General features: G+C 39.3%; 3 protein-coding genes across 3 annotated transcripts; 1 reads left to right on the forward strand and 2 right to left on the reverse strand.

The window, feature by feature from the left end:
* Window positions 1-1,501: 1,501 nt before the first annotated feature.
* Window positions 1,502-4,010, reverse strand: bloc1s3 (biogenesis of lysosomal organelles complex-1, subunit 3). The gene is made up of 5 exons (XM_083914525.1): window positions 3,940-4,010; window positions 3,415-3,530; window positions 3,119-3,305; window positions 2,212-2,312; window positions 1,502-2,076 (listed from the first exon to the last, which is right to left on the reverse strand). The coding sequence occupies exons 2-5, from the start codon at window positions 3,526-3,528 to the stop codon at window positions 1,891-1,893; spliced, it is 588 nt and encodes a 195-aa protein (XP_083770651.1). The 5' UTR covers window positions 3,529-3,530; window positions 3,940-4,010; the 3' UTR covers window positions 1,502-1,890.
* A 373-nt stretch (window positions 4,011-4,383) lies between these two features.
* On the forward strand, window positions 4,384-9,619 carry trappc6bl (trafficking protein particle complex subunit 6B, like). The gene is made up of 7 exons (XM_083913429.1): window positions 4,384-4,437; window positions 5,806-5,903; window positions 6,523-6,590; window positions 6,686-6,803; window positions 7,011-7,094; window positions 7,212-7,305; window positions 7,462-9,619. The coding sequence occupies exons 2-7, from the start codon at window positions 5,808-5,810 to the stop codon at window positions 7,491-7,493; spliced, it is 492 nt and encodes a 163-aa protein (XP_083769555.1). The 5' UTR covers window positions 4,384-4,437; window positions 5,806-5,807; the 3' UTR covers window positions 7,494-9,619.
* A 6,201-nt stretch (window positions 9,620-15,820) lies between these two features.
* On the reverse strand, window positions 15,821-21,206 carry LOC310947016 (mRNA decay activator protein ZFP36). The gene is made up of 2 exons (XM_083913633.1): window positions 21,065-21,206; window positions 15,821-18,720 (listed from the first exon to the last, which is right to left on the reverse strand). Exons 1-2 carry the CDS (start codon window positions 21,116-21,118, stop codon window positions 17,473-17,475), a joined length of 1,302 nt encoding a protein of 433 aa, XP_083769759.1. The 5' UTR covers window positions 21,119-21,206; the 3' UTR covers window positions 15,821-17,472.
* Window positions 21,207-23,192: the final 1,986 nt, after the last annotated feature.

A 23,192-nucleotide genomic window follows, 5' to 3' on the forward strand; every position in this document is an offset into this window, starting at 1 on the left:
ACCAGTGATGGAAAGTAACTTAGCACATTTACTCAAGTGCTGTACTTTGATTGAGTATTTCCATTTTCTGCTACTTTTACTTGACAGCAATTCAGTGGTTACTATTGTAGCCCTTAGTAATAACTTGAGTTACTTTGCAGATTCAGATTAATAATACTGAATGAAATCTACAAAGATATGCTTGTTTATTGTGATTATTATTATGTTAAATTGCATATGTAAAATTAAAGTAAACTGTACAAATCAATGCATCAATATCCGTCATCCAATGATAAACATTATTCTGGAATGGCCAATTCTGCATAGTGCAAACTATTGTACTTAAAGATTATTTTGAACAATTTTCAACAGTCACTTGGATGGCTTTTAATTTTAACAGAAACTTTCCACTATGTGTATATATATATGCACACACATAAATACACACTATATATACTTTTGTTTATTGTACTTCTTCCTCCACTGTATTAGACATTATATAGTTATAACAGATATGGAGGAAACGGTAGGACACCAGAAGAGAACAGAGAATTTTAGTGTTGTTTTTTTTTGTGAGTGTTGTTAGGTCTGCATGGATGGTGCCATCAGGTGGCTGAAACATGTCAACACACTAAAAGTAAAACATTTTTTTAAATTTAGTCCTGGCCTGAGTGCATCTTAATTGTATGGACGGGCCACACACTGCACATCTCTCTCTCTCTCTCTTTCAGGTGGCCGAATCCGTCAAAGTGCTTCCTGTGTCAGCCAAATGGAAGGTGGACCCTGAGGACATGCTTGGCATCGTTGGTATTGTGAGCACAGTTCTCAACCTGCTGATAGTGGTGTTAGTGTATATCTACACACCCATCTGACATGCCTACACACAGACTGGATTTATGGGGAAGCTGTCCACTGGTGGATGGGATGGGCAGGTGTAGAAATGGGACATCACCTAATTTTTGAATGGATGGAAGGACAACCAGAAGGAAGAGACAGGGTGATTTGAAAACAGGACTGTTTTAGTAATGAGACATGCCAATCGGTAGCATTCTCTTATGCTGTTTGTGTTGAGGATAATTTACTGGCATTAAAGTCTTATATTACCAACTTTTGCAGTAATAGCATGAGGTGAGATGTTTTACCAATACTCAGCAAATTGTATGTTGTTGATTTTCCGTGAGTTAACAAACTTTGAACATGACATAGTACCGCAAATTCTGTCTGCACTATGTATTTAATATATGTATTGTATTTTTGTGTGTTTGATGCTATTTTTTGAAAATAAATTTTAGAAACAATGGAGCTCACATCACAAAATTCTTCAGAATCATTTCAGTTCTCTCCGCCTTTACGTTCATCAAAGCAACATCTCTGAACCATCAAGACAGCAGCTACGGCCTCTGTTTTTGATACCAGCCATCACATTTAGAAACATTTAACAGCATTCAAGTTTCCAACAAAAGCAGTTTATATTAATTAGTTACATTCATCTTAGAATTCATGTTCAACAATCTTTGACCTATCACACAGGACGAGAAAACACTTAAGCTAGAAAAGAATATGCCTTGTAAAAAGCACTGTCCAATGGTTTAAGGGATTGTGTTGTGTTATATTTATCTTTACAAAGAACTGCAGGGAAAAAACCTATATTGTCACTAAATTCTTATGTAAAATTAAAATGTGTAACCATGAAAGACAGTTGCAAAACAGTGAATGACAGAACAACATCACTTTAGAGAATCAGAGACAGAGAAAGAATCTTGAGAGACAAAAACATATACAATGTGTGACGTGTTAATATGCTTGTTCATATGCATAGGCATTGTTTGTAAACAGTGAAGTAAAGCTATCCCGCTATTTTATCTAGTTGATATTTAAAGGAAAATATAGCCATAGTGATATATTGTTTCATTAAGGTACAGGAGTATTATGATTATTTGGACTATTAATGTTAATATCAGGCAGTATTTGATAGCTGGTAATGATGTCAATCTTCTCGGACACAGCCTTCAGGTCATCCAGGATTAATCTGATGCTGTGGGAGGCATTGATGATGGCACTCTGTGAAGTATTCAGCTGAGCTGTTGCACTGTGTACCTTTCGCAAAAACAAGAGTCAAAGTGTCAAACTGCAGCCACAAAACTATTGAAATGAAGGCATTACAACCACAGCCAATTGGCTATGTCAAGATGCTTAACAATAAGGGGTTTTGAGTCAAAGACATCCACATACCTCTCTACTGGCGCTGCCATAAACCTGACGCAGTGTCTGTCCCACGTCGGAAAACAGTCGGCTGTTAGATTCCTGCAGCTTCTGTTGTAAAAGGGTGTCACCTGGAAACAGAATTACATACTGAAATAACTAATCCTCCATTTCATTGTTCACTTATCCATTTGTTCAAAGCCATCCACAACACTGAAATACACTGGTCAAAATTGATAATTTATCAATGCAACTACAACTATCACTCCACAATGTACAATCTTATATAGGGATTCCCATATTTTCGATTACTAGATATGTTTTAGGATGATGAGCAGTTTACAGTTGACCACGGAGGCTCATTTGTGACCTTTGTGATGATAGACTCTGACCTCAAATGTTCAGTTACCAGATCTCTCAGAGTTTTCAACCACATCTCAAAAGCACCAGGTTTAGTCAATGAATGAAGCTGCACCCCCATTCATAGATTAATTCACGACTGTGGCTCAGAGTCAGAGTGGGTCGTCCTCCATTCGAGAGATTGGCGGTTCGATCCCCACCTCCCCCGGTCCACATGTCGAAGTGTCCTTGGGCAAGACACTGAACCCCGAATTGTTCCCCGTGCTGCGCATGGGTGTGTAAATGTGGTGTGAATGGTTAGATTAGATTAGATGGTATGTAGATGATCACTGCCATCAGTGTGAATGTCTGTGTGAATGGGTGAATGTGACAAACACTGTGAAAGCGCCTTGAGTAGTCAGAAGACTAGAAAGGCGCTATATTAGTACAAGTCCATTGACCATTTACCATTCATGTATACAGCCAGATGACGCACTGTAAATGATCCTCTCAGTTAAGAACATTATGTTACACGGTAAGTTTCATAGTTGGAATATTTATTATTCTAATTATGACATTGCTAAATGACATTCCTCACCTTGTGGCCTGTGTGTGGGACTCGGCCTGTCTTCCACTATCGACTGTATATCAGGATGGTCTCTAACTACGATAAGGGGAGGAAGGTCTCTCCTGAGTATCTGAGCGCCCTCCTGGCTCAGTGAGGAGGCTCGGTCCGCCTGCTCCTCCTCACCCTCACTGTCTGTTTCAGACGCCTCCCCGGGAACCTGGCAGCATCCAAGGCAAAGCAGATTGTAGATTCATTATGGGGGGTGGGGCGTGGAGATATTGGTTGATACTTTTGAACTATTTAGATCTCTATCACTCAAGACACACCTTGGCCCCGGCTGTGGCAGTTTGGGGAGCAGGCATGGAGGTGAGGTAGACTTCATCATCAGAGTCTGTCTCAGAGGCCTCCCCCTGCACCACTATCTGGTACCCGCTGGACATGACTGCGCACAAACACACACACATACAGAAAATCACAAAGACAAACTGACGTTATAGACTGTTAATAACGGTAAGTAGTCCTCACATATCAGCCTCACTTTGTTCAATACAAGTTAACTGAGAGAGAATCTAAGTCAAGTCAAGTCACTCTATTTAAATAGCACATAAAAACAACAGAAGTTGACCAAAAGTGCTTTCCAGTCAAGGCAGGGAAACCAAATGTGCTCCAGTAACAATGCAATATACAATAACAAAAGAGTCTGAAAAAGAACTAGAACAACACAGAAGAAAACAGCAGAAAACATCAGAACTACAATCGTTAAAACAAAGGAACAGAATAAGAGAACATAGAAGCTGCAGTTCAAAACAGTTGATTTCAAATCTATAACGTAATGTTAGCTAAAAGCTCACTGTTAAAATATAAAATCCAAAAATCCACCAACTGTCAAACCTTCTCTGTGATGACAAAAACACAAGTCACATGAGCAGAGAAGGAAGTCACTTGTTTTCCAAGACCCAATCAAATCTGAGCTATGTTGTCACGTGATGTCTGACGTTCCCTACCGCGATTGGAAAACCTGCCCGCCCACAATTAGGAGTGTTTGAAATAGAAATCAGCGTATACCAAAACTTAACGTCATTTTCTAATGGATTTAAGTGGGCTCTGGAGTTCCAGATTTGATAATAATATGTTTTATGCTGGATGTATTTGTTGTTGTCGTCGTTGTTATTGTTGTTGTTGATGTTGTTGAGCATGTGATCCACCGCCACTGTGGGTGCGTTGCCGTTATTTTCGGGCTTAACTCCGCCCCCATGACTACTGAGGAGTACGCTGGTAAAATATCGAACGCCACCCAGGAAGCAGACTTGTGGTGTGTTTACGTCGTGTAGCCTACAGTTAGTTGACAGGTACAGTCGATTTAATTATTTTCACACTTAATGTTATGGTATGCATATAAACACATGACTTTGGTTGGGCTTTTTGTCCTCATTATCTCTCATATGCCGATATAGGAAAAACTAGACCAGCATGTGTGTAATGTTGCCAGCAAAATAGACTAGCTTAGCGCACTGTAGCTAACTACTAGCTAACGCTGACGTAAATGTTTTTCACATTTATGTAGAGACTGTTGTCTTTCGAACAAATAGTCCAGTCATTTTATGAAAGAAGATTCAACTTAATTGCTACAGAAGCAAACTCAGCTGATTGTTTATCCTCAATACGTCCTGTGTAAGGGAAATAAAGCCCCGAATAATCCCAATAAGGGATTTCCAAAAATAGACCCAAATATACCATGTCCATTCTCCTATTCATTATTTGTCTCACATGAAAAGGGAAAACAAATAACCTTCAGATATTACTTACATCAAGATAAACAATTAATGTATTACACGTTTATCGAAATTGTTTGTTAGCATGGGCAAATGGAGCATAATCTAATTACTTATGTGCTAATTTTCATAAATACCAGATGAAGCCAGGTGAAAATGCCTGGTTGAATCTTGTTGACATATGACTGTAAAAGACTTAATGTTATGGTCCGAATGGACCCATTTAGTCTACCCATGAGCATTACATACATACAATACATGTACAAAATCTCGGCAAACATTGAATCCCTTCAAAATTGAATTTTGGAAATAATTTTGAACCTTTGCAAAGTTGTAAACATAAACATTCGGAATGTGTCCAGGTTCAATTCCTGTTACAGTGAATGTGAACGACATCAGCTGACAGGAAGGTTAACAGAGACCAAGGCTGTTGCCTAGCAATGAAATTATATTAAAAAGGTCTATAGTCAAATTTTATATTAATTATTAACAAGATTATTTACACAGCTGATAAACAACACGGTTTTTATAAAGGAAATGTTATTTTATAGCCTACCTTTCAATTATTTTTTTTACTTACTTTTTTATTGTGTATTTAAGTAGTCTTTCTTCTTAAATTTACTAATGTTATGTCATCATGGTGTAATATTGTAATGTTAATTGAACTGTCACATGATGTTTGCGAGAATTTTTAAATAAAGTTGTGGAAAAAAGGCTGTTGATTTCCTCCTTTGAAAAGTAACTAACGTTAACTGAGTAAAGCAAGTTTTACACAAGCGTTTCATCTGGCTGTATAATAATCGTGTGTGTGTGTGTGTGTGTGTGTGTGTGTGTGTGTGTGTGTGTGTGTGTGTGTGTGTGTGTGTGTGTGTGTGTGTGTGTGTGTGTGTGTGTGTGTGTGTGTGTGTGTGCGCGCGTGTGTGCGTGCGTGTGTATGTGTGTCAGGAATGGCAGACGAGTCTCTGTTTGACTTTCTCCACATGGAGATCGTGTCACACATATACAAGGAGCAACAATCCAGTAAAGGAGAGATGGATAACAAGGTGTGTTCAATTCAATTTCCTTAGCCTTGAGTTACGCTGTGGTCTGTTATCACCTTGCAAATTCTAGGGAGTATTTGGGCTAGGTGTTCTCACAGATCATTAATTTATTAGTTCATTTACATTATTTATTTCCTATGGTGAATATATACATGTGTAAATATTTATATTTTCTTTTTTTGTGGTGTGTATATTCATATGTAGCAAATTGTGTTAATGTGTTAAAGATAAGCTGATATAAATGTGAAGTCATGCTTTATGATTATTATTATTATATAGTAGTGGAAAAGGATTGAATAGGCTTTTGCATCTTAAGTTGTTAGTTAATATTCCTTTTCAGACAGGTTAAGTTAATATTGTGTTTTTGTTCCTTTAGCTTTATTATATATATATTCTTTTTTTCATTATACATGTTCGAAATTAATCATTCATTCATTCATTCAATAATGCTAGCTGTTTAGCGCATATTTGTAAATAGACACCCTGACAATCACTCTGATCTTGTGTTTCTCTTTCTCACCAGCTTCAGAATTCAGCTCACCGTTACATTATAACATTGTTGCTTTTGCATGACACACCTCACTCATACACATAATTAACTGCTTGAATTTCTTCTCTTCAGGACAGAGCTATCTGTGTTTCTGTCCTTGAAAGCATGGGATTCAGGGTGGGACAAGGACTCATCGAGAGGTAGACGAACATATTATGCACTTGCAACGTTAAATGCTGTGTGATATGCAGCATCGCTTAGGTTACATGCCTATGTTGATGTTTGCTCTGTCTAGGTTGACCAAGGACTCTCCCAGCTTCAAGGATGAGTTGGATGTAATGAAGTTTGTCTGTAAAGACTTCTGGACGAAGGTGTTCAGGAGGCAGGTGGACAACCTCAGAACAAACCACCAGGTAAAATATAAGTTTAGAGTATTCCACCAACAGGAATGCCTATCTCTTATCTGAAAATGTGATTTAGTTTATGATAGATATCACAGATCATTATAAGAAGAGCTTAGAGAATCTTAATCTTCAGGAAAACTCAATTAATATCATATATTACTTACATCGGCTCTGATTTATATACTATACTATACATGCATTTGTTTTCTGCCCTAGGGTACCTACGTCCTGCAGGACAACAAGTTTTCTTTGCTGACTCAGCTTTCCAGTGGAAAACAGTACCTGGATCAAGCTCCTAAGGTTACTATACTTCTGTCTCTAGAAGTATGCCCTTAAGGCTTTGTTAATATGCATACAGCCAAAGAAATCAGAATCCATATCATTTTAGTTCATTCAAATTTGTGTGTTTTTTCTCAGTACCTCGCTTTTTCATGTGGCGTGGTGAGAGGAGCTCTGTCTAATCTTGGTCTGGACAGCGTGGTGACAGCCGAGGTTTCTGTTATGCCATCCTGTAAGTACCATCAGAATACCAATCTATGTCTCTATTGTTAGAAACAGCAAGATGACATAACATGTTTCTTTCAGTAATATACTTAAAGAAAAAAAACTGATACGTCTTTTATTGTCCAAACTAATGGTTCACCTCCCCTTCATTTTGTTTTGCCAGGTAAGTTCCAGGTGGTGGTCCAGAAGTTGTGATCTAGTCTTCTCTGCTACCATGGTGCTGACGAGCAGGGCCGTGTGGGGTTCTGTTAATCCTAAGGAGAGGATAGTAGTTCCTGTAAACCACAGAGGGAATCACACACTACCCCGATTTCCACGTCTGCTGACTACCAGCTACCCCTATAGGGCAATTTAGCCCGGGCTAAGCTTTTACTTCCTCGCAATAAGTTTTATTTATTTTGCGTTTTAATGATTTTGTTGAGTTTATTTTCCATTTAAGTGAAACGATGTATAATGTTCTCGAGTCTGGTTTTCTTTAAATATGCGGGGCCTGGCCCGGGTTGACACCACTTGACCGAGATTTGAAAATAAATATTGTGCCGTCAGTGATGTGAATACAATAATGTGAATGTATAGTAAATCACAAGGTTCTTTGTAGTGTGTTGCAGTGTTAAGTACCCATATTAAGAGGAATGACGAAGACATCCTTACTAAGAAATAATTGAAAATGTAAAAGAAATTAGGATACGACAACAACTGCCATACCATCTCTTTTAGCATTAGATTCATTATTCAATACATTTTTCTACAGACACACAGAATCTGTGTTAGCTCCTGGTGCTTAGCTCTGCCTTGTAGCAGATTGCCTTTAGGAGCTCGGTCTATACTGGTGATCATTTAAATTTCATTTCATTTTTGAGCATCACTCTTTTCCTCTTTAGTGATAACACATTTCAGAGTTGACGACTCAAACTGGGTTTACAGATTATTATTATTTTTTTGTACCAAATGTGATTTTTTTTTGTCCTTTTGTACAGCATTAATATATGTACTATTGAGATTTTCTGAGCATATAGTAAGTGCAAATATGACAGAATCGTGCTGTATGGCTTTGAAATCATTTCACATGGATTTCTGGGTTACATTTCTTATTAACACTATAGAAGTCTCCTCAAATATGAGATCTAAAATAGTTTAAAAACTGTATGTGCCGTTTGTTTTAATTCCCTTATTTTCTCAACATAACATTTTCTCTAAATGAAATAATAATGTTGTGACACAGACACCGCAGAAACAACGCCTGTTGAACAAGAAGAGACAACATAATTGATACAGTGATAAAGAAATCCACCTCTCTCGTAGTTGATGTTACCTCTTTGTGCCACTAGAGGGAGACATAAAGCTGTGATTATGTTCATGTCTGAGGCTTTACCAGTTCTATCCGGTGTCTGCTTGTCTGTTCTACCTTTTATTTCTCTCAAATCTATAGCTTATCTTTCAGATGTACTCCTAGTGTTTGTCTGGGATTAAAAGAACGCAACACACTCGGTTGTGCAGTGCCATGAAAAACACCACTTTGTAAAAAATCTATAAAATAAATACATTTTTTTAAATGTTTGCCATCACTATTTATTCCATTAATTATTCAAATATTTGCTATTGATACAAGTAACCAGTGTTTACACAGGATGTGCCTATACTCTTTGCATATTCTATTTTGCATCTATGGTATTTTAATTCATAAAAATTATCAAACATTTCTCACATTGACGTAAATAATGTTCCAAAAATTATGCCAAGATTACAATAATTGTTCACACTTTTTCATGGCACTGCAATGAACAAAATGCACATTAAAGAGAATTGTTGTTATAATAATTTTATGTTAATGTGTTACTTTACCTTTTCTCTTTTATTACTCCTCTGCATAACAACACATGCATGTGCACCAGCAACAGCAGTTCCATTTCCCATAATCCCCCACTTAAGTTATTAATATTTCCTTCAGGTTGTTGATCCATATCATGAGCTTGGTATTGAGAAGTTATACTGTATGTGAGTGCACTGAACTTCTGAGATATTCAGTGTCAATGTTTTGTCCCAGAAGGCTTGAACTGTACCTTCAGTTTTCAAGAAAACCAATCTAGTTATTTGAGTTGCGTGTTAGTGTTTACAATAAGTCTATCCAAGTTCGGTCAGATCCATCATCAGTACTCTGTACAATATTTTACACTTCAGAAAGAAACCCTCTGGATTTTCATTATAGTTACATTTTGGTATGACACCATTGACATTGCTGCTCTAGTTGATGGATTATGGTGCTCACTCTGCTTTTATTTTTGTCTCTGCTCTAATAAAGCATCCCTGACTATGTTCCTGTATATCCGACTGCCCTCGTGTGTAACAGGTCTTCACATGTAACTTTATCCATTTAATGTGCTCCAAATGGGTTTCTCGCTCAGTCTCCAGCCTGAAAAACAAGTGTCGATGTTGTTTTCCATATTTGCTTTTATTGCTGTGTTAACAGTATATTAGACACAACATAGAAGTTGAATTTCAAGAAGAAATCTTTGCATCAGTATTTCATTGAATATTTGACACAATGGCTATTATACTATATGTCTGTAACAGGACAGTTAATAGCATAGGGCAAAATCATGCTCATTAACCAACTGATGTGGAAAACTTGTCATGCACATACAGTATATAGACAATAAGGTTTATGCAATTGTCCACTAAATGTAGACGTTCATCATAGTTAAAACACTGCAGATAATAGACAGAAATATATACTGTTATAGCCAAAGTTTGACTGAAATAATGACAATGATGTACCATTTGTAAACTCCTGAAACAATGTGACCACATCTACACAAAATCTCTGTTACCACGGCATTGAAACAAGTCATCTGTTTGTTCATAAACCCCACCATGAGGCATAAATTGTGGGAGGAGAGAAAGAGGATGTCTTGGAATTAAAGAGGCACTCCACCAATTTCCAGTCAGCCTGTGAAAACAGTTGTAAAATTGTGTCTGTGGCTCTTGAGGGAGAATTATATAGTTTGAGAAAAGAACCCTGGTTATGTCATCAGGGTAATTTTGGCTTGGATTTGGAGACCACAGATTCTTTTTTACAAAAAGCTTGAAATATGAACGGATGGTGTAGAGTTAGGGCAGGGGGAAGGGTCAATATAAGAGTTTCTATTGGTTGCATAATGGGAAGTGTAGGATCCAGTGTTTTTGGAGCTTGACCCATGCTGGAGATTAAAAGTCAGGAAGCCTGGGCTTCTGCTCCAACAGTTTTGATCATTCTTTAAAAAAAAAAAAAATTAAAAAAGTAACTTAATGGAAGCACCAACTTCACGCTCTACCCAACTTCATGGGTAGAGTACAATACTTCATGGAAGCACAATACTACTCTTTAATATATTCTGAACTCCTTTATAACCCAATCTTTCGGATTAGAACTCAAATTGAGTTTTGTCCTTACTTCAGTATGTGTGCCCTTAAGACAAGAGTTCTTGAATGAGCTTAAGAGTTCAAGAAAAAAAAAAAAAGATCCCTGGTTATAAGTAGGCTGCCAATCTACCCCTGCTGATCAGCATTGTGCGTTGTAGGTGCGTTTTTTTAGAACTTCTATTCAACTGTATAGTAAAATAAGAAACGCACCTGACTATAGCCCACCCTTTTGCACACTTGTTGCTTTCCGTTAAACACTGCTCAAATCCTCTCTGGAGAGAGGTAAAAAAAAAAGAACATAAAGGGGGATTAGAGAGAAAGCCTGGGATTTGTAGAAAGTCAGTGGAGGAGGAGAGGGTGCGATTGAGAGAGTGGGCAAGATGAAAATGAGACTGAGCGAATGAAGAGCATCTAGGAGGCTGGAAGGAATTGAAAAGTAGAAAATAAGTTTACAAGGGGAGTGGGGGAAGAGAGGATTCAGTGGACCTGTATCTAAATGTCTCAGAAACAGTATAGTGAGGGAATCTGGAGACTGGCTCAGCGGGGATAATGGGGAGAGTTCAGCAACAGCTGTTTAGTGCTCTACAGGGCTTCGCTCCCCTTCCTCCTGCTCTACCCTGCATCACAATATCACCAATACACTCCCCAAAGAGGAACGGTGAATGGAGGGAGGAGAGTAAAGGAGGAGGGGGATGTTCAGGGGCCAGAAGAAAGAAAGGAGTGTTGGGGGTGAGCAAGTAAAACCCGCATTCATTCTCTCAAATTGATGACTTGCTAAAATTCAGTAACAGTGTCCACACACACACAGACTGACTGAAGTCTTTTGTTGTGTAAGAAGTCGACAGAGTTCATTGATCTGCGTTATGGTTTCCTAAGAACTCCCCCAGTTTGTAGACACATATAAATTAAATCTCCAAATCGATTTTAAAGTCATTTTTTTTAACCCTGCCAATTTGGTGGTTGCCGTTAAAATCAAATCAAATACTACAGTTGGGTTCAAAACAATCCAAGTCAAGTTGTAAACTGAGCCACATGTGGAGCTGCACAGCATCTACATACCCAACTAGAGCGGTCATGACTGTTAGTACTCATAGCCAGAGCCCCGGTGTGCAAACTGTACCATGACTTTCAGGGGGGCTCACTTTCTCTGTGACTCTTAGCTGCTAAACGTTCATAGCTGCAAGCATGTTAGCATACTTATGTTATGTTTCCACATATGACATATATTAACCAGTTAATGACCACATAAAACCTCCTTACAGTTTTCAAAAACTAAACATCACAGTATGATACAATACGGCCAACTAAAGCCGTTTTCACATATGAATCCTGGACGATGTCAGGAGGACTGGGTGCAGACATAAGCCCTATTTGGAAGGAATGAGTTTAAAGTGGGGACATAGGTTAAGGTCATTTTTACCAGGGGTTTTAGTCCTGTCCTAATGCACCATGTCAGAAATTATTCCGGAGAATGTCAGTTAAAATTAAGGCGATTTTCACCTTCTGTAAAGGGGTCCGGGAAAAATACCTTGGGTAAAACTAGTCCCCTCTGAATACGACCCTCTGTAAACATATGTTGATATTCCGTCATATCCCCTCAATACGTAGTTTCCACATATTTTTTAGCATGAAAGCGCTTGAAAAAGCACTCCAATCCCTTATTTAGATAATCAGTTCTCTCCTTTAGTGGGGTGATGTAGTGCGTAAATCGAGTAACCCCTCCCACTCCCCGTAGAATACAGGGATTTCTTAATCCTGTGCAAATTGTCCATTTATATTACAGACGTCCTGAGGTAAGACTGTTTTACTCCACGTCCAAACATTAAACTAATCCCGTCTGAATAGGTCTTTAGCATGGAGTTTCACTTTCACAAATGCAGCACACAACAGGAGAAAACTGAAAGTAAACTCTGTCTCTTGTCATTCTTTGAATTTGTCTGATGATTTCGTCGTAGGTACATAACAAACCCCAATCAACCGATTTCCTGGATGATCCAATACGCGAGTGCCAAAAATTGCGGTTCACCCAGTGGCCACTAGGGACATGTTTCATAATAGAGCAATTTCTCATTGACTCCCATGTTAGATGGGCAGTTTTCACAGCATAATTACACCTATTTAAGACCTGGTACAAAAGAAACATTCTAGTCTGTATGTTGAGGTCATATCTCCATGACAACACTTAGGTGGATGAATGTTTTTGTACATGGCTAGTTTTTATTTTATGGAAGCTTAAAGTTATGAATAATCCTATGAATTATAATGAATAATTAGAGCTGTGGCCTCTTGAGTGACAGCTAGCCACTGGCCCTCACCCCTCCTTGAAAGTATAAGTCAGCCAGATGGACGTATCTCCCTCCCCCCAACGTCACATCAGTGGCCATTTTTGGTAAGAGGAAATGAGTCAAAGTCTGACAAGATGGCGAGTACGATTGCATCAAGTTGAGAGAACGGACCTCGACGGGTATGCTACTTCCATTTTTTATACAGTCTATGGTCCATACCGACAAGTTCACGAATCTCGTCGTCTCTCCAGTTAGACAGTTTCGTTGCTGCCTTTGTGTTAGCTAGCGGAGGTTTGTTTTCTTCCGGTTTCGCCCACAACGTCACAGATTAAGGCAATAGCATAATTTTACGTATGACCCATGATAATGAAAATTCGATACAGAAAAATAGAAACGCTTGCAAAAATAGCATTCATTAATATTTCAAATTTTTACTAATCACATCTTTAGGGGAGCATTTGTCTTCGCAGCCTGTCTCTGGTCTGGCTACACTGCTTATCATTTATGGGATAGCGGAAAAATACTCAGGCTTGTTTGGATTTCTCTGAACCAATGACAAACATCTGGCAGCACTAAACCTTGCGCTTAACCTGATAGCGGATATGGCAGAAGGGGAGGAGCATTGACATTACTGACAAGTTTTTAATATATTTCTTTTTAATTTGATCTGCTTGTATGTTTTATGCGAAAATGAATTGTAGTGTCCAATACGTAAAGAATAAAAAAGCATGAAGCCTCACTGCATCAAAAGAATGGTCTGATCCTCCTATTATATATCCTATACTATTCTAAACAAATCTGACTAAGACGACCAAGTGTGCTTTATTTAACAAACTGTATGATCTCACAGGATGCTGCCCACTTTCATCCTCTCAAATTGTCCCTTCACTTCTTTATCTCACTTCTTTTTGACAGTTTTTTTTTCTTGCCCCACTATTAGCCTTTCCCCCTTTCCTACTCATTCAACTTCCTCCACTCATGCATAGTAAGAGTGAGATTCTCTGTCTCACGCACACAAACACAAACTTTGTCTCTTGGGGCCATATGTTGACCCGTGGTGGACCTGAATACAGCCATCTGCCTGCCTCTCCTATGTCCCACAGGGCAAGAGTGTGGGAGAATGTCTATCAGACACAATACAGCACACACACACACAAACCACACAAGTACACACATGCCTTTAACCCCTTCACAGCCACTAATCACTCCCAGATAGCCAGCCCATCTCATGTTAACAGTGACAAGATAATAGCTCTTGTGTGCATGAAAGAGAAAACCCCTGGAGGGTGGACCATGCATCTATAGCCGTTTTTGTGGGACATTGTGAAACAAATCTTACCCTTAAGTTTTTAAAGTGATCACGGTGACATTCCCTATGATTTGGATGTAAACATCCTTCACTAACCGTATGTAATTAAGGTAATTTAGGCCACAATCTGGTTTTACATAGCGCTGTTTTCATGTTTTCATTGTATACTTCCTGATATCAGATCACAGATTTGCATTAAATACATATGTAGAATTAAGCTGTGTGGTTTACCCTGCTAATAACGATCCTTGTGTTGCTCACCATGGTAACAGAAGATTAAACTCTGCTCAGTGTAGAAAGTGCAGAGGCGAGAGGATGTAATTGAAGGAAAGGAGAGGAACAAAGTGAAGTAGGAAGGATGGAATCAGGAGGCAGTGAGGGAGAAGGGGTATGGGTGGGAGCCTAGGATTGGTCAGATTAAACTCCAAACAAAAGACTTCTTATCTCCACATGAAATCTTAATGGCATGACTACACACACACACACACACACACACACACACACACACACACACACACACACACACACACACACACACACACACACACACACACACACACACACACACACACACACACACACACACACACACACACACACACAGCTATCCTACAGTAGACTGGTTGAGGCAGAAATGAACTAACATATTACTATACTATATCATGAATAACCTTACTTAAATCATTTTTTGCAAACAAAATATTAAGACATTAATAAACCAATATACCAAGAATTGTTTTCTTCACTTTTAACAGTAACACTGGCTTGTAAGCACTCAGTGTTTCATTTCCTGCTTCCTTGTGCTTCACTCTTGTATAGCGTAACTTGTAGTTGAAAATAGTCTGATAACCCATGCTAGCCATTATGAATGAATTGAATAATACAGTATACTGTAATCCAATGTAACACTATGGTACCAATCAGACATTTTAGCAGCTCAGGATTTTGAAACTGTTTTCTATGAAAGTGAAGCGTTGAGTTGAAAAATCCTTAACTCAGAACACCCAACTTCATTTGAAACTAAAACTAAAAACCCTTTTATTGATTTATGTTATTGTCCTTGCTGCCCTCTTTCTGTGTTGCTATCCAGGAAAACATCCCTGTTGGATCAGTCTAATCTGAGATATCAAACTTTTGACATTGTGTGTATATGCAGTTAACCTCAACAGTGCAGCTCCCCTGGGGTAATGTGATCTACAACCATAAATGACAGGTCACTAGTTTCCTGCTTGCTTCCTTCCTTCCTTTCTGCACCTCACATCTTAAATGTCACAAATACGTGAACCTGGCTGCAAAGTTACTAAAGCCAACATAACACATATAACCAGACAGACAGTTGAAGTCAGCAACTCAGTATAAGGTTTCTGAGGAAATGTGCCTGTATATATTTTACCTGTAGAGGATTAAGTGGAATCCTGAGATTAAGCAAAACAAACTTAAAGTCAAGTAAAATAATCAAACAAAAAAACTTTATTTCCAGTACAAAAAAGAGCAACAAAAGAAACCAAATATATTAAACTTGATACAAGCCTTACCAAGTCAAAGTCCTCTATAAATACGTTAAAATAAATTAAAGAAATTAATTTACTAAAGATGATCACCTTTAACACTAAACAGGCTTCAAACATGTTGATGAAAAGGCAATTTTAAGTAGACCAGTAACAGCACAATGTCTGTTCCTCTAGCCAACACACAAAACAGCCAGGAAACATTTCTATAACTAACCATACATACCCTATTGCTACAGAATGCTTGATCTAGCTCAGTAAGGCAACAGATCTGGGTAGACAGTTCACGTACATGTGACTAGGAACGCTACACATTCGTAACAGGAAGAATTAATACTGACGGAGAGATGAAATATGGCGGGGTGAGTCACAAGAACATGAATATTGATCATAAATGTAACACCAGTACTGCCTGCGGACAAGGGAGGGGGGAAAAACAACTCCTGGGAATGCTTATGTTTAAGATAATCTAAAATACACATTAGCACCACAAAGTTTGAGAAAAAAAAAATCCAGAGTTAAAACAGGACTTGCATGAAACATTCACATGACTCAGTGAGATTTTCCTCGCAACTCAACAGTATCTTAAACCCAATGTCACGGCATCCGTTTTTTTGGTCCAATCTTTGACTCTCAATATTAATGGATTTTCTGCAATGCTTGCCGTTTGTGCAGGCACACTTTGCAAATCAAATCCCATAAAATTCTTGTGTCCTGCTCCTCCAGCTCGCAAGTCATGCAGTTGCCACGACATGCCATTAACATGGGATCAAGAACAAGTATGATCGAGCCTACTTGGCTTGTTTTTGTTGAGCTTGAGTGAGTCCCCCTTCCTCCTCCTTTAAGGCAGGTTAAATTTGGGCATTTGGCATCTTACTGGTGGCAGTTTGTCAAAAACGCACAAGAGACAGAAGAACACTTGTAGTCATCTTAACAACAGAGAGACCTGAACTCACTAACGCTACCTTGACTACATAAAAAGACACGCACCGCTCCACACATCTCTCCTTACAAACCCGCAAATATCGTTTCAACACATGTACAGTTAATGGAAAATCAAAGACTCCTCCATGAGTTACATTGTGTGTTTGTACCACCATAATCAAAATGTTTGAGCTACAATGTCTTTGGCACATTCTTTAGATGTTGGTAATATCTATAAATATAAATGGTATGGTTGGACTCAACAACAGGCGGCACTGAGGCCAGTCACACTGTGATTACAATATCTTTGTCGCAATTTGCCATGCCAACCTACTATTTTAGTGAAGCATCAAACACTTCCAGCACTATTAACTAACTTGTCTTGATATATACTCTGCTTAGGTGGAAACACATTTCAGTTTCAGCATCGCTATGGCTTCCCTTAAACATATAACAGTGACATTTTAACAACAAAAATCTGATGGGCAAATCTCTCTGTGTTCTCAGTCAGTCACAAAGTCTTTGTATTATTTGATGCCACACAGGTGCAAAAAAAGACTGAGGTGTCAGTCCAGTGGCTGTGGGTGTGATGGTACGTGTACATGTGGCATTTTTAGGGTTCTGGTGTGTGAGCACTGAATGTGGGTGTGTGTGTTTTGCATTCATTGTGTCTCAGAGTATCCCGGGTCTGTATGTTTGTGTCTGAATGTATGTAAATATTTATGTTTGTTTTCACAGCACATTGCAGCCTAAAGGCAGAACCCAGTAGCATCCTCAGGAACAGAGAGCTGACTGAATACCGCCAGACGTTTGCCGTTTACGTCATTAATGCCACCGCAGGATTCAGATCCACTGAGCGAGCTAGCAGAGCTGCTTCCATCTTGGTCTTGGTCTGACAGAGAGGTGTAGGACAGGGATCGGGCACCCATTGGCCCTGCAAAGACCCCAATAGCACTGGGGCTCTGCCTCAGGGAAGGGGAGGTAGTCGGAGACAGCCCGCACGGATAACAGCCGGAGTCTGGGGAAGGCAGAAATGGAGACCGGGGATCTGCTGTAGTGGCCTGGCCCATGGGAGGCTGGTACTGGTGGGCAGGGGAGGCCTCAAAGGCAGAGTCCATCTCCAGGAAGGCATTTGACAGGAGGTCAGTAATGTCAGCACAGGGGGGAGAGGCTGATGGAGCGTGTGATAAAGAAGCAGTGGCAGGAGGAGGGTGAGCATTGAGGGCAGGCTGAAGGGCTTGCTGGGGAGCAGAGGGAAACCCAGCAAAGCTGAAGCTCTGTCTGACAAGAGGAGGTCTGTGCGAGCGGAAGGAGGAAGGTGGCTGCTGGGGAATGCTTGAGGAGGAGGAGAAAGAGGAAGAACGAGAGAGGGAGTGTTTCATTTCTTCCTCATTGTTGTGGACAAAGTGGCAGCGGATCCCGTAGGGGCAGAAGCCGATGGTGTGAAACGTGCGACACGGCTCAGTTTTGTATTTTGGATGTCTGTTAAGATCCCGCAGCTCATCTAGCCCGTGAGCAAACTGGCACTTGCCGCCATACTTGCACAAGCCGCTCTCAGTGAAGGATCGACACAGTTCAGTCTTATAGCGTGATGAGGAAGAGGAAACCGATGAGGTGGAAGAGGAGGAGCTAGTGTTCAGTGCAGTGGGACTGATGTCACTTTGGGACTGCGTTATGTCATTCCCTGTCCAGCCTAGACTTGCTGATGTGGTGCTGCTGGTCTCTACCATGCTGATGGAGCGCTGGGCAAGGAAGCCTGACTTTCCCCAGTGTGTGGAATTAGCGAGCTGGGTGGGCAAAAGGCTTTCTGACTGCTGCCCCCATTGGTTGGAGGCTAGAAATACACCATCTGAAGAATCAGTAGGGAGGCAGGAGAGAGACGAGAGGGAAAACGACATGTTGCTGCGAGGCTGACCGATGCACCCTGGTGTTTTCATTTCCAGACTGAGGGGCGGTACTGGTCCGTTCTGCTCCCTCAAGTCCAGATGCAGTAACTGCTGTAAAAAGAACAAACCACACAACATAAGTCAACATATTTAAAATTAATATCAAGTGAGTAGTAAATCCTTGTAGCATGATGATTGTAAGTTTCTATACTATGACATCTGTTGACATACCCCTAAATGCGTGGAACAACAAAGGAACAGTTGTGCTACTTACTGTTACAAGGTTGTAATGGTTGCTTTTGGAAGATGCAAAATACCCCCCCCCCCCCCATTTACTTAATTATCTAACAAACCTAGAAAGCATTTAACTTTATTCTTCAATTATCTGTTGGTACAGGAGTGTTATGAACTTCTGTCCACCCCTACAATTTATTTTTAAAGTTGGCTGCATGGTTTTAAAGTCTGCAATGTCTAATGTGACTCAGCCTCTAGGTTTCTAATTTGATCAGCCCATCTTAACTTTGTTTAACACAAATTTCCTCTCTGGATGAAACAGGCCCATTTTGTTTTTGGAACAGCTACTTGACAGAAAGTGAAAGTACATGAATATGCAGACATAGGAATGCATTCTGATGCAATATTTAAGGCCGATTGGTATAATAAAGACCTGTTTCATTATTGTACCTACAATATGTTAGAGAAGTAGTTAAAACCCAAACGTGCTTACCTAAATGACACATTATAGGACTGTTGCCATAACAGTATGCTATGCTGAATATAATTTACTTAAATGATAATTACATTGCTGCTAATTGAGTAGATGGATACAGAAGCTAGTGATTATTTTCAAAATTGCTAGATGGATTTGCACGGTAAGTTAACAACTGACCAAACGTCTTGCATGAACACTATTATGGAGCAACAATCTTTCTTCCCTTTTCAAATCAGACAAGAGACCACAAAGTTTTAACTTTGCATCCTACACGTACTACATACGTTACAGTACAACCCCTGTATAAATAAAAACAACTTGCTTCTACATACTAGCATCAGTGAATTAAACACCTCTCCATGCTATCGTCACCACTTGACAACTGTTGTTTAGAGCAGGGTTTTTTCTAAGCTTAGCTGAAAGAGAGTCGAAGCAGGGACCCCTACTACAAATATTGTATTAACAGCTAGGGTGGCTTAAAGCCTCAACACACAGCTTTTTATGCTGCATACAATACTAAGATTACAGTGATCCTTATAAACATATGCATATCATATTTTATGGCAAACCTACATTTGGAAGGCACATTGAATCCTTCAGCTCAACTTTATATGTGCATGGCTGCTGTAATGGCTACCTTGCCAATAAGCCAGTAAGCCTATCAGCAAGGTTGTGTAAATGCATTTGTTCATTTACAGGGTTCCCACAACTTTTCCAAAGTCATATTCAAGCACTTTTGAGGCATTTTCATGCTTTTCCAACACCTTATAGCTGTGGTAAACTACATGTCTGTACACAGTACAATACTCAGTGCACTTACTATTGCACTTGTTTAGTAACATTAAGTTAGATGTTATTGTCCTATAAATAACAAACATGATGGTTTAAGACAGCTTTCTACAGAAGGACGACAAATGAAAGGAACACTAACTCGACCAATAGATCGACAGGAATTTAATCACCAACGATTTGGATATTCTGTAAAATATCAAGTCATTTTTCATGCAAAAATATTAGAAAAGGCGGTTTTCAGTCTCAAATGTGGCTATCTTCTCTTCTCTGTCTTATATCATATATGCTATCCCATATAACATAACATTTCAAGCCGTTGCAAGCACTTTTCAAACCTTGAAAACACCACGCTAGAATTCAAGTGTCCACAACTTTAACTTTGCTAATAGCACTGCATATTTTCACGCATACTTTTGAGGGGGGAAAAAAACTTTGGAAAGATTATTAACAATTTGGCGGACCCCCTGCTGTAACTGAGGATCCCCTGTTGAATATCTCTGGTTTAGAGCACACGTTATACAGTTACGTTAGGTTGTCTACGATGGTGTGATTCAACTCGCTGACATTGTTTACCGTTAATAAGGAGTTTAGAGGTTTCACCCGTCTACAGTGGTTACCACGGTAACTAGCCACATCAGCTAACTAACTAAACGGTTAAATGTGGCCATGTTACGACGAACCGCGACACCAACTTTTAACGCTCCCACTTTGTGACAAGTTAGCACTAAGTCCAGGCTCACTTTCTAATAACATTAATACAGCAAACAGCTCGATAAAGGCACGGTAAACAATAAACAATAAACGGTCAATACAGGACGACAATATCAACTAAACCTTTAAAAAAAAAGATGAAGAAAGCGAACAACGTAAAGTGAGCAGTGTAACGTTAGCTTGCTAGCGTTAGCCAACTTTTGCTCCGCTCAACTTTCTCTGCGCCGTTTCGTTTGTTACCTTGCACATCATGTCTTCCAAGTCAGTAAACTGGTTCAGGGGGAAAGATGGCATGTTTGCTTATCAAAAAGTTTTGTCCGATCCCGTCTTCTGCCCCCCGCCGTTATAGACGTGGGCAACTCTCTAGCATGAGTTGGTCAGAAGTTTCTCGTTGTATACGCGGTGTAAAAACAAGCCCAAGATCCCAGACCACGTGTGGATTTAAAACCTAACACTGCTATTAGCCCCGCCCACGCCGCCGTGAGTCAGCCCAAAGTTGTTTTCACCAGACGCAGCAGTCCTGAACTGCACGAGGGTAACGTTACTTTTGTTTAATTCTTTATAAATAAGAGTCTGGTTTCAATGTAGGAACCCTATCTTTTGGTATCATTCTATATTCAGGATGTAGATATAAAGCTAACTTCATCATACAAGCGACAATGCAAAAAATAAAAGCCTACATCCTTTTAAATTATGTAGAATCAGAATGGTGGTTTATTGCCAAGTATGTGTTCAATGCGCACACTAATTAAAAAAGAAATAAACATTAATCAAAGTACTGTATTCAAGGACATACATAGAAAAATACCAGAAAAATGTGAAAAAGATACTATACCATATATACCATATATGTTATCGGTATAATATTGTTGTTGCAACGAAAATAATTTCCCCCCTGGGATTATTAAAGTATTTATGATTCTGATAACAAATTATGTAACATGTATCAGTTACAAACAACAAAATGTTGTGCATTTTTGCCCTTGAAATTTTGAAACAGCTTTTACACCACCATGTTTGCATTCTCGTTGTGATATATTCATAGTATCAGAATCAGAATCAGAATCAGGTTTATTGCCAGACAATTTTCATTGCAAGGAATTTGACTTGATTTGACAGTGCCTACATAAATATAAACATGAACACAAGCAAAACTAAACATATGGCATTACATACATGAGATATAAGTGATTGTATTTGTATGACCAGTGCAGGTGGTAATGTGCAAGTTAAAGTGTCCAGTGAAAAAAAAAGGAGGGGGGGGGGGGGGGGGCTGTTAATATAACACCTGTGATTTGGGTACGTTAATATAACGTATAAGTTCCAGATGTCGTTAATATAACGAATGACCGTTAAGTGTCTTTAGCAGAATTCCAAAGCCTGATGGCAGAGGGGAAGAAACTGTTCTTGTGGCGGGAGGTTTTGGTCCTGATGGACCGCAGCCTCCGGCCAGAGGGGAGAGGTTCAAACAGATAGTGTCCAAGATGGGAGGGATCAGCAGCTATCCTCCTCGCTCTCCTCAGGGTCCTGGAATATACGTAATATACGTATACGTATATTCATAGTTATACATTAATGCAAGAAAGTTAACACCTAAGCAGGCCAACAAGGCCCATGATATTTGCAAAGCATATATAGTTGTTATAACATATAAGGGGTAGTGTGTTGAGTTTGCTGAAAATGATGCCCATGAAACCTGTTTATATGAAGTTAATATGTACATTCAATGTTGTCACTCTGCTTTGCACAAGCACTTTGCTGAGAAGTGCAGGCTGTGTCACTGAAATCATCTGATATAATTTTTGCTATTAATATAATAAGGCCTAATTCAATGTGCACTTTTAAATCATATCCTGACATGATAATGTATGAAAGCAGGAAGACATACAACTCATTTGTGGGTTAAAGCTACAGTATAAAAATGTTTTGGTTTTTTTCCAAATCCTAAAAGCTCATTTTAAGCCAGATAGTAACTTGTAAAGTTGATGTGAAGCCATTTTTTTTCTGTCAGAGAGGACAGAGGTTATGCCACTGGTATAGCCAAAACAAATCACTAAAGAAATGTAATAAAACAAAGGTCAACATAAGAAATAGAACTCCAGACTAACACCAGCGGGAAAAGGCAACCACAAGGACCAAAGGAACGCATGCCGAAAACAGGAGGACTGAACACATGGATAGAAAAGACAGTATGGAGACAGCCTAGTCCGGTGAGACAGACAAGGAGGAGTGAGGTCTTTGACTTCAAAGGTAAAGGTAGATGTGTGAGAAATGCCACTGCAGAACCATGAGAATACTCACACACACACAAACACACACACACACACACACACACACACACACACACACACACACACACACACACACA

The sequence above is a fragment of the Echiichthys vipera genome (assembly GCF_963691815.1).
Source record: "Echiichthys vipera genome assembly, chromosome: 5".
NCBI classification, from domain to species: domain Eukaryota; kingdom Metazoa; phylum Chordata; class Actinopteri; order Perciformes; family Trachinidae; genus Echiichthys; species Echiichthys vipera.

Excerpts from the sequence above, each read along its gene's own strand:
- trappc6bl (XM_083913429.1), top strand. The coding sequence starts at position 5,808 with ATGGCAGACGAGTCTCTGTTTGACTTTCTCCACATGGAGATCGTGTCA. Across the intron at positions 6,591-6,685 it reads GGACAAGGACTCATCGAGAG|GTTGACCAAGGACTCTCCCA; the intron begins GTAGACGAACAT and ends TGCTCTGTCTAG. Across the intron at positions 7,095-7,211 it reads ACCTGGATCAAGCTCCTAAG|TACCTCGCTTTTTCATGTGG; the intron begins GTTACTATACTT and ends GTTTTTTCTCAG.
- bloc1s3 (XM_083914525.1), bottom strand. The coding sequence starts at position 3,528 with ATGTCCAGCGGGTACCAGATAGTGGTGCAGGGGGAGGCCTCTGAGACA. Across the intron at positions 3,306-3,414 it reads CTGCCACAGCCGGGGCCAAG|GTTCCCGGGGAGGCGTCTGA; the intron begins GTGTGTCTTGAG and ends GGATGCTGCCAG. Across the intron at positions 2,077-2,211 it reads ATGGCAGCGCCAGTAGAGAG|GTACACAGTGCAACAGCTCA; the intron begins GTATGTGGATGT and ends TTTTTGCGAAAG.
- LOC310947016 (XM_083913633.1), bottom strand. The coding sequence starts at position 21,118 with ATGCCATCTTTCCCCCTGAACCAGTTTACTGACTTGGAAGACATGATG. Across the intron at positions 18,721-21,064 it reads TGGAAGACATGATGTGCAAG|CAGTTACTGCATCTGGACTT; the intron begins GTAACAAACGAA and ends TTCTTTTTACAG.